The following is an 11344-nucleotide window of genomic DNA, read 5'->3' on the forward strand; positions in this document are numbered from 1 at the left end:
ACCAAGCGGTCACGCTCAGCCTGTCAGACTTGATGGTAGGCACTTTTGCCCACTGAGCCATCACAATGTCTCCCCGCACCTGTACTTTAAAGTTGTAATTGTTTTGTTTGGTTTCTTGAGTCAAGAACCTCTAGATAGCCTAGGCTTGCCACAAACATGACTCAGCCTTCCAAGTACTGGGATCACAGGTTTGTTTCTACTATCAGGACTAGTGTTCCAGTAACATTTCTTAAAAAGTCAACTTTCAATGTTCATCCTTAAAAAATGAACCTTAGCAAAATCTCAGTGTTGAAATGTTTTGTTTTCTAGTTTGAAGGGCTATCCTTCAGATGCAGAATTCTAGCCAACTTGTAGAGCTGTGTGAGTGCATCTTCACCCACATAAATGCAACATTAGCATTTTAATTTGATAAGTTTCTCCAGCTTTCCCTTCCCTGCACAGCTGTATGTAAACATTGTTGCACAAACACTCACCAACGACTTTTAATTGGAACTTTTAAAGTTGATATGAGTTATCAGTTGACTGTATAGAAACAGCATGAACACTAGCTATTTGTTTACATTGCTCCAGGGCTGGGGCCACCTCCCACTGTGGTAAGAACATGTAGAGCAAGTGTGTTGGCCTCTTGGTAAGTGCAGAACCAATAACTACTGCAAAGATGCTACGGAATGCTTCTCCCAGGAAGGAATTAGGAGCACATGGGTGTCTCCTCTCCCACCTGCTTATGTGAGTGTTTGCCCTCAGAGCTTCTTCAAATCCCCCCACAAGTACGTGTCCTGTTAGAGTGCACATGATCCCAGACAAGTTTTTTTTTTTTTTTTTTTTTTTTAGTTGAATTCTGAATTTCAGTGCTAGGCTCTCAAACCAGGGTCCATGGAAAAGACCTTCCATGTATCCTCTCAAAGGGGCTGAATTTTAGATTCTTGTAAGAAATGGGAGTGGTGCAGGCATAGCTTGGCCTAAAGTGACCCTGAACTTGCAATTGACCCTTCTAGTCTTGCCAGGTATCTAAGGTCTCCATGCTGCGTCTGGGAAACCTCAACTCCTAGCTTGGAAATAAAAGCAAGTGCTTATCACTTTGGATAAACTAAGGAAGTCCTTAGTCAATGTCCTCTAGAAGTCTTCCTGTGGCCTCTTCTGCAGAGGAAGGCCTCTAGCCATCTGTAGGTTCTTCAGTCCAGCTCGACTGTGTGACTGACTTGCCAGACCTCTCCTGACAGTATGCTCTGGCCTGCACCCCCACACCCCCTTCACCAATGGATCTCAAGTGTGACTTTTTTGGAAGGTGGTTTTATTTGCTCTCTTTACCTTTAAAGGTAACTTTACCTTTGCTCTCTAAGCCTGGGGTCCTTACCATGTTCCATGAGTTTAATTATTTGAGTCACTAAAAATTAGCCATACCACTGTTTCTAGGCTTTTTCCTTGACTGTCTGTCACCCACCCCTGTAAAGCAGTACATATTTGGAAGGCTGTCTGTTTTTACTTCCTGTGAGTAAAGGGTAAAAATCTATTCTAGAACAGGGCAAGAATCAAAGGCAGCTGCAAACTCTGCAAACTCTTTATAGACAAGGCCAAGGCCACAGGTTTGTCTGCAGCAGCAGCTGTGCGGTTTCCTTTTATCTCAGTCTCTCCTCAGATGCCCTGTGTAGCTACTTTCTTAAGACTAGGACGTTTACTGCCTAGAGCAATCTGACAGTCCCCTTTCCATGTTTAATTTCTTATTGTTGACATAGAGGCCTGTTTCCAGACTGTTGCATGGATCATGAAGAAGACTAGGCTACAATCAATATAGGAAGTTTCCCTTTCCTTATTCCCGTGCCCAACTCAGTCTATTTCTTGAGCACTTGGAGCTGAAATTCTCAAGGGGCAGGCACTATTGCCTCAGTGGGCCTATGGGAAGAGACCGATATAAAGCCAGCCTAGAGAGAACTCTCAACAACAAAACTGATCCTGCCCACCACAGTGCTTCTTGAGCATTCAGCAGCAGGCTCTGAACAGGCCTCCCCGCATGAGGACACCAATGCAGTTGTGCACTGGTATTCCCTAAGATCCTGCATGCATTATAACTGGGATGATCTCTGTCAAGGCTTTAGAGTTACATGGAGGACATCTAGCTCCTGGGCCTGGTACTATACCATCCGGCCATTTGTCAGCCAATAGTGCTCTGCTCCAGGTCTCCAAAGTATAGAGAGCTGTTGTTGGCTGCTCATTGTAAGTGGCTCCCATAGTCAAGTCTTTGTTGCTGTTCTTTTGTGTTTTACCTTTGATTAAGCATGATGCCCACCCTTGGGACACAGTATGTAATTCTTTACAGAAACTGACCATCACTCCTAGTAGAGGACAGAGCATCTGCATTAACACTCCAGCTGTAACCTTGTCTTCCCTGTCTATCCAAATCAAATCACATTCTTAGGTCTGGTAGACCTAAAGCAATAGCATTCATCATGCTCCTTGAGCTTCATAAATGCTTGTCCGGACTGCCTGCCCCATTCGAAGAAATGAGTCTCTTTTCCATAACTTAACTGTATGTGAGGGTTTGTGATTACGATTTGGGAATCCAAACAGAATGGGAACCAGCCATGCCTGGGAATTCTCACAGATGCTTCTAGGTTATTAGAAGGACTAACTGGCACATTGCCAGCCTCTCATGTTGGTTAAGGCTTTGTCCATGAAATACTATAAAGCCCAGGTCAGTCCTTTGTCTTGGGCACTAGTGTTTTTCCCTTAGAGACCTTGTAGCCATTTTCAGCCAAGAAATGCAAAGCCTCTTAGACGTTCTATCTGAATCCCCATAGGCAAGCTTGCAATTAGGTTATTATTGTCTACATATTGTGGCAAAGTTTTAATTCTCCTCAAGTCTTTGCCCAGGTTTTCCTAAAAAAAAAAAATGGCAGTGGAAATTTTTAATCCTTTTGGAAGCATTGGAAGGAAACACTTTTAGAAGATTGGGAACAAGAAGACAGATGCCCCACACAGCTTCATGTGGACAAGCCCCAGGCACACCTATTCTCCCCACCTGGTTTCTTAACTGCTGGAGATCCTCGAGGTGTTTCTAAACCCTGCTTGAGAAGTTGGTCAAGCATAGCCTGGAGTCCAGTGTGCTTGAGGCCAGCTCTTACTTTGATGTAAGATAATCTAGAAGTCACTTTGGTGCTGAGAGCTGGTCCTACGTGGTCTTATGCCTCAGGTTTGACTTAGTACAGCATCAGGAAGAGTGGGAGAGTGCTGGCCCTTCGTGAAACAGCACCATGGGCTCAGCGCCATGGGCCCCAGGGACCTGCATATTTGTCCTGAGGAGCTGGAGAGGAATTGTTCTGTTAGCGTGTAACCATGTGGGAATGAGTGATGGAAACATTTGAACCCACTTCATAAGTCAGACCTGGGAGAGACGGCATGTCTCTTGTCCTGCTATCCTCTGTGTTGAGTCTCTTCTAGACAAAGAACCTCGTTAGTAGTCAGCACAAAATGTATGCCTCACTGTGAAATAGAAATCCATTGTCCTCCAAGACCAGGCCAGGCTCCTTATGTAAATCTGGTTTGCATTAAGTGGAGCCTATGACTTTGTTGTCATCTTCTGCTGACAAGAAGAAGCTAACAGCTGGGCAATAGTTGCACATGCCTTTAATCCCAGCACTTAAGAGGCAGAGACAAGCAGATTTCTGAGTTCAAGGCCAGCCTACTCTACAGAGTGAGTTCCATGACAGCCAGAGCTACACAGAGAAACCCTGTCTTGAAAAAAATTAAAAACTAAAATTAAAAACAAAAATAAAAGAATAAGAACCTTACAGGAGTCAGGTGTACTCTCTAGCCTCCATCTCAGGGACAATCAGTGCCTTCTCCTCTCAGTGTTCCCCTCATTGCCCCCAGCTGTGCAGATAAGCCAGCAAATCCTAGGATGGCTCCTTTCTTTGTACTGGGATGCCTGGAGGGTAACTGCCAAGGAGGCAGCCTGCATCCTCATCTGCTATGGCCACATCTACGCTGTTGGAACCTTAAAAAGGAATATCTAGTTGAGGAAGGTTCTTGACCCACAGCCAATTGGGGAGTTTTATCAAGTGTCAAGAACTGCTCTAAAATGTAAAGTAAGTTCCCAGGCCTGTGGCTACTGCGACCATTACCACTGGTTATGTCTCTGGGGACATCTCAACCCTCTACATGAATGAAAAGGTTTTCATCTGGCCTCTGCTGAGTTCTCCTCATTTTGTCTAGTTAACTGTGGATTTTCTCCTATGATTCCTTAAGGACCATCTCTAATGATCCGTCATGACTTGCATTTCAACTGTAATAGGATCTTGATTAAGAGGGGCTTCAGTCATGGCTCTCTTGGCATGGCCAAATCTTCCTTCTCTCATCAGGAGTATTGAAAGAAGAGTTTGACTATCTGCCCGCAAAGGTCTGAATCCTAAAAATGTCTTGTTATAAATAAGGGTAAAACTGGACCAGTCTTCTGGCTTTGGTTGTCTTTTATCTGTAAAGGTTACGGGTGATGAAAGGCATGTGTACACAAACAGAATCTATCTGCATAAGGAACATGTTGGAGGAGGAGGACTCCAATTGCTGGTTTATAGTTGGCCCCGTGTCTAGTAGTGCTGTCAGGAAGAAGAGAGCCTGTGGTTGATCTGGGCACAGAGGACCTGGGAAAGGCCTCTGAGCAAGGGAGCATGCGGGAGCCTGAGGAGGAGAGAGAGTCACCTCTTTCCTCAGCTTAGAGGAGGCTAAGCAGTGCGATCATCTTTGGGAAGGCTTTCAAGCACCTCAGTGGGTCTCCTTTCTTGGCTTTCAACATAGTTAGAATACCTCATTCTGATATATCACTATGAAACCTTGTAGTGACCATAGCGAATTTTCTAGTCATTGGCCAGTGACAGAATCCTTGTTAGCAGGCTCTGCTTTGGTATGTATGCCTTGTTGTCTATACTAGTTATCTATGAGGTATGTGTTGGGGTGTTATTGGGAATGCAGACTCTACGGTTATTTACCTAGGTTTAACTTTTCTGGTTTGGTCCATGTCTACAGATTTCAGACCCTGAGAAGCACTGGCACTCCTGGCCCCCGGCCTGCTGGCTGTTCAGCACTGCCATCTGAAACTGTAAGGTTAGGCAAGGGGCAGGTGCGGAGCTGGACTCTCAAAAGGAGAGAGTTTCCCTGGAGTACCAGACCACCCTCCCCTTGACTGTGATGTAGCTCTGTAAAGTATGCTGTGCTGACGCTTGCTGCAGTTGGACATGCCCAGCTGACCAGCCTGCTGGGCCAGGACAAGCAGCCCCATGGTCATGCAGGCCCTTCTGCACTGCACTAGGACTCCTAGCCAGCTACCCATCAGTCCACTCACCTGCCAATCCAACAGAAGTGCCCATAAGCTTGTCCAGATGGCAGCACTGAGCGGTCAGAAGTGCCAGTGCTTCAGGTTCTTCCCTAAACAGCACAGGAGAGAGCTTAGAAAAGGCAAACACTGGGAAATTGCTGGGAAGGCCAGCCTACCCAGGCAGAACTTGTACCCAAACACAAGGAACTGGCCCTTTAGTGAATACAAAGCCAAGGAGCAGACCCAGGACACGGCACACTAATGCCAGGGTGTCGCCGAAGAGGCATCTCTGACCAGTAGCAGCAAGAGGCTGTTATTGTGAGTAGTTTTGTGTCCGTGACAAGGAGGCCTGCCATGTCGAGCAGATCTGGACCCATGCACACATCCTTGAGATCACACCACCTCACACATTGCATGTTTAAAACTGGAGGACAGCTGCCTGGCACCGTGGGGCACAGCTGTAATCTGAGGGCTAAAAAGGCTGAAGCAGAAAGATCGTGAGTTAGAGACCAGTTCTGGCAAGACCCTGTCTGAAAGTTTTAAAAACAAAACAAAACAGGAACTTCTTACTGCACAGCTTACTGCAGGTTATGGCAGCCGTGCGAGCAAAGGACCAGAGAGGTCATACCTAGCCCAGGCTGACCCCAGTCATCTCTAACTGCTCGCTGTGAACATGTGAGAGCAGGCACATAGCTCTAACCAGGGACACCTCAAATGGGGACAGTGCTGGATTTCTTGCCCTCAACTCAGAAAATGTCTCTTCCAAGCACCCCTAAGTGAGTTACTTTTTCAATAAGCTTTGTTATGCCAGAATGAGTGTTTCCTTCTGTGTCTGTAGTAAGTAGCATGTTCCCAGCACCAGTAGCTTCAAAACTTAAGTTGGGAGCTTCAGGAACTGCTATGAGCTTAAGGAAGCTCTTTCTGCCTGCCTCAGCCCCAGTGTCACCAAAGATAGGAACTTTGGAGAGGGGACGGCTAGATTCCCTTGAAAGTGCTGCTAAGTCTCTCCCAGGCCCTGAGCCTAGCTGGAAGACCCAGGGGGTACTTCCAGCCAAGGGGCTTTCTCTCTCTGTTAGAGCAGTGGGCGAGCACAGCAGGGCAGAGAAGCAGGTGCAGACCCTGTCAGCATTCAGCACCATGCTGAGGGAAGGTGTCCACACCAGCGGGATTGGATGGGCTTGGCAAGATTATAGCTTTTGCTAACTAACTTGGTTTAATTTTTTTCAGAAAGGGTCTCACTATATAGGCCATGCTACTTTTCAAGTGCTAGGATTAAAAGTATGAGCCACCATACCAGCTAACACAAAACCTTTATGTCTGTCCATAGATAATTAGTGCCTGTCAGCTAGAATGTAAAAATCCACTGAAAATTTTGTAAAGGAAAAAATAATTGTGGACTAAATTAGTGTTGTGTGTTTTTCCACTGAACTACACTTCTCTTGATTTTCCTATTTAGTTTTCTTGACTCTTTATTTCTACTATTAATTCCTGGTCCCTACCAGTTACCACCATTGCTTCAAGAGACCCACACATGTGCACCCGAAATTAGCCAGCTGTGAGACAGCACAGTCACTCCAGTGTGGGTCTGTCCATACATAACACTGTGACCACAGAGCAGGAGATGAGGTCCTTCCTCACCCTGTCTCACAGATGTGAGATTTAAGCTTACCGGGGTGCTTGTGAGGCTGGCACCAGGAGTGGCTCCTGGGCCTGGCCCTCCTACAGCATGAATGCTGCCTTTTCTTGCAGCTTCTCAAACAGGAACTTGTTTTTTGTCTCCTGGGAAGTAAGGATTTGGTTTCAGAGGTGCTCTCAAGGCCGTGCTGGCCCAGCACGACCACCTCATAGCTAGGCTCCAGGCCTTGGAGCAGCAGAACCAACCAGGCATCTCCAAACCGGGTGCAGGGTAAGATGGCCACCTGGCCTCCATGCCTCTGCTCAGCGCTGTCAGTTACTCCTGCCGTCACAGTCCTTCTCTGGTTTTACTTCACAGGCCTCATCAGAGATGCCAGGGTGCACGGGTGGAGCGACCTCAGACGACTTCATTCTGGTTTCCAAAGAAGAGGAGGGCCACCGTGCCAGGGGGCCCTTCTCAGGCCAGTCCCAGCCTCTTCTCACCCTCAAAAGCACATCTGGAAAAAGTCGAGTCCCAGCCTGCTCCCCACTGGTGTTCTCAGACCCACTGATGGGCCCAGCCTCAGCCTCTTCCAGCTCCAGCCCAGATGATGATAGCAGCAAGGACTCTGGCTTCACCATTGTGAGCCCCTTGGACATCTGAACACAGGAACCCATTAGCAGAGACCCTGCTGAACCAGTGTTTCTTTCCCAGCATGCATTTGACATTGGTTCAACCCACTGGACCTCTTTACAAAGAGGCAACTGTGCTTCTTTCAATGTACTATGTTTACCAAGATGCAGATAAGTTTTCCAGGCCCTTACCTGACCCTGTGGCCCTTGTTCCCATTAGGGCCAGGTCAGGTCCCCAGCTCCATACCCACTGTCAGACACACCACACTGCAACAGAACCACATGTCTTCCATCCCTCCTCCCCAGCAGCTCTGCCAATTTACTCTCAGAAAGAAAAGTTGGTTTCTAGACTTCCTCTTATCAAAGCTTCAGCCACAGGGAACTTGTTGGTACTGTGTGAAATCTGGCAGGCAGCCTCCCTCACTCCTGCCTTGGAAGCCCAACCACACACTTGCCACACAGAGGGATCAGAGCAAGTGGCTCCCAGGGCTGGAGTCCAAGTGAACTGTAGGAGCAGGGTCTCAGATTAGGAATCAGATTCTTGTTTAACACGAATACATCTGGTCCCTGGGCTACATAAACTTCAGCCACCACTGTTCCTCCTTGAACAACTTTATTTCTCCTTCCAGAGTCCCCACAGCCAGCAGTGCGGTGGCTCTATGCCAGTGTGCACTGAGGTGGTTCTAAGAGTCGTAGGACTAATATCCTTGAATTGGAGAAATGTGTCCGGAGCTCTCTGGTTTCAGAGCTATAGTGGCCTGTTAAGTGAGGAGCGCAGAGGACAACCACGTTCACACCACCCAGAGTCAGAGCCCCTGGGAACTAGACCTGGAGTCCCTGTGGGAGCAGGCTCCCTGTAGAACATTCCAGGGGCAACAAGGATGCAGGGCTCCTACTCAGCCCCTCCCCATTCTTGGAGCTCAGCTGTCAACTCTGCATCCAGACACTTGCAAGGATGGAGCTGACTGCCTCAGGGCCCCTGCCTGGGTTGGGTGTATGTGAGACACCTCCTTGTCTATTGGCCGAGTTGGACACAAAGCTAGGGACAGTGGAGACTGTGGATAGATGGAACAACTGGTAGATGCTACCTCTGCCCTCTCTCCTCCTCAGAGAGCAGCTGGGCCTCTGGGCAGTGCCCCACTCATTGATAGCATTGTCATTCTCTACAGACAGGAATGCTAATCCATGAAGCTCCCTCCTGAGAAAATGGGCATGCTCCAGTCAGCTGCTCTGCGGGCTTCTCCTTAGCTGTCCTGGGTAGCAGGGCTGATGGCTCACTCACGTGGTGGTGAGGCTCAGTGATGGGCTCATGAATACTGCCCCCTGCCTCCGACCAGTCCTCTCAGCATTCTGAGGAGCCTGTTTCTATACATGTCCCATAAAGATGCTATGTGAGAACCAGGGCCACTGTATAATAGGCATGCGTCCCCTGAGGGAAGGCTGTCAGCAGTCATCCACCCGAAGGCTTGACTTAAGGTGTCTCACCTTTGATCTAGGGTAGGAAGTAGTGACTGATCCCTCCAGGTCTGTTGCAACGGAGCCTGTCCCCAGCATCTCCTTTGTATTGAGAATAAGAGCAACAGATGACTATCACTGGCTACCCACCAGGCCAAGGTGATACGCTGACTCCTTGCCATTTGAACGGGCATTTCATAGTCCCTCAACCTACCTGCCCCGCCCAGGCCCATGATGCACCCCCTGCTGTGCTTGTGTGGGTGCCACATGAGAACCCCCAGGTTCACACTGAGAGGTTTCTGTGGCCCCTGGTCAGGGCACTCTCTCCTTGGAAGAACCAAGGATGGAAAGAGCTCTCTTTCCATCTTCCTTTCTTCTTCCATTCTTCCTTGATGAGCATTGCTTCCCTTTGTTCCCTCCATTGCTGGTGTGGAATGCATTACTTCCCTAGTATTTTATCAGGTACTTCTGTCTAATTGTACATTTTAAAGTCCTGGATATATAGAACCTTTTTCTTTAACCACATGGTAATCATCAGTTTCAATCTCTCACATTTTGATTATAGCAGCTAATAGAGTTTGATATCAGCCAAGCTTAGATTAAGCCCCACTGTCGTCTGCTTTTTTATACACATTTTTGTTTTCCGTGCCCCACCCATTAATCTGTGATGAGATTGGAAGTGTGCTACGGAGGGTCACAGCCTTGCCTTGTCTCATGGGTGTGCCTCGCTTCGGTTCTCAGGGCCTTCCTGGCTTAGTTTGGCAAGATGACCTTCTGCTCTGCACTAACTGCAACTTGAAGCGACCACACTGCTGACGAGTGCAACTCTGGAACAGCCGCTTCCCTGGAGCCCACTTGTGATGCAGAATCTCCTCTGCACAGGGGTCAGCTGTGCTGGACCAGCCTGCCAGCCATGCCTTTAATGTCAGAAAAGCTGAGTAAATGCCACAGCTCCAGCTGTAGCCTGCTGTTCAGTGCAGGTTGCTCTTTGCTTGCTAAAAGCTCTCCCAGTGGCTACCAAAGGACGAAGTGGGGGGCGCCTGTGGCCTGCCTCAGCCAGTGCCATCTCTCTTCCCCGGGGACACATTTACCCAGAGCAGGATCTGCTGGGAAGTGAGAGCTGGGGGAGAGGCCGCGTGCGTGCGTGCGTGCGTGCGTGCGTGCGTGCGTGCGTGCGTGCGTGCGTGCGTGGAGAGCTGTGGAGGCAGGCTCTTCACAGATCACATGGCCTCCTCCACATTAGGCTCAAAAGCTTCTGTCTTGTTGAAAAGAGGTGTCGTCCCTAGAGCCAGGCTGGTGTAGCAGTTAGCCTTTGGCTCATGAGGCTCAGCTCATCTAGTTGATGTCCCAGCAGTGCCAACAATGTCCTCATGCGTCTTCCTGCCGGAACTCATACTGATGTAGGAAATGACTCCTTTGGCAGAGTGAGCCCACTTGATGTGTACTAATAAAGGACTACTGAGAACTGGGACAACAGCCACTTCTTCCAGTCACCTATCTCTGGGGTCAGGCAAGCATGGAAGCTCCTAGGCAGCAGGGCTGGTGTTGGCCATGCCTCGACCTCACCGACATTTCCTTCCTTTGCAACATGGGCAGTCTTCATAGGCTCCTGGACTGCTTCCTAATCGCCAGGACGCCAGTGCTGCTCCCCACTTGCCATCCCAGCGAGGGTTACCAGAGGTTAAGACGGATACTAAGGGGAGTGATCCTCCAATTCAGGAGTGATCATGGTTCTGTAGGAGTCACTGAAGGAAGAAGCCCACCCTTACCCCCCACAGTGTGGACTGCAGAGGCCTCTTGATGTGGGGCCCTACCCTGAGGTAGCCCTGCTTAGACACTGTTCCAGGACAGCTTGCCCTTCCCTCCCCTCCCACGCCAGTCCCCTGCAGCACACTGCCCCAGGATCAGGATAGGGGAGGTGATCAGAGAGTGCACTTTACACCCTAAATGGTGCACAAGGACAGAGAGTGGAGAAGGGCACCTGCAGTTTAGATGACGCCAAGGAGCCAGTAACTGAGCAGTCAGTTAACATGTACCCAGCTAGCCAGCCAGTGGGCACAGCGTGTCCCAGCAGCACAAGCCAGCTGGCCAGTGTTACAGGAGTGTCTTCCTACCTACTCAGCACTGAGGGTGCTGAGAGGATCTGGGGTTTGAACCTCACTTCTACCTCAGGGACCTCCCAGGCCTGTGCTAGCTGTTCCCTGGGTTTCCTGTCAGCTTGGGCTCCTACTGCAGGCTCCTCCCTTGTTGATCCTCCTCTTGCAGCTTCATCCTTCCTGCCATGGAGCTAAAAGCTGAGCCTGGCCTGAAGGGAGAGGCAGCCTAAGAGCCGAGCCA

General features: G+C 49.0%; 1 protein-coding gene across 1 annotated transcript in view; it reads left to right on the forward strand.

Annotated features, from left to right (window-relative positions):
• Positions 1-10483, forward strand: part of Tbc1d5 (TBC1 domain family member 5) — a 533074-nt gene extending 522591 nt beyond the window's left edge. Inside the window, exon 24 of the mRNA XM_052191804.1 lies at positions 7299-10483. Coding sequence (XP_052047764.1) covers positions 7299-7583 — 285 coding nt within the window. The 3' untranslated portion in view covers positions 7584-10483. The remainder of the gene's footprint in view (positions 1-7298) is intronic.
• Positions 10484-11344: the final 861 nt, after the last annotated feature.

Source organism: Apodemus sylvaticus, chromosome 9 (genome assembly GCF_947179515.1).
Source record: "Apodemus sylvaticus chromosome 9, mApoSyl1.1, whole genome shotgun sequence".
Lineage (NCBI taxonomy): Eukaryota > Metazoa > Chordata > Mammalia > Rodentia > Muridae > Apodemus > Apodemus sylvaticus.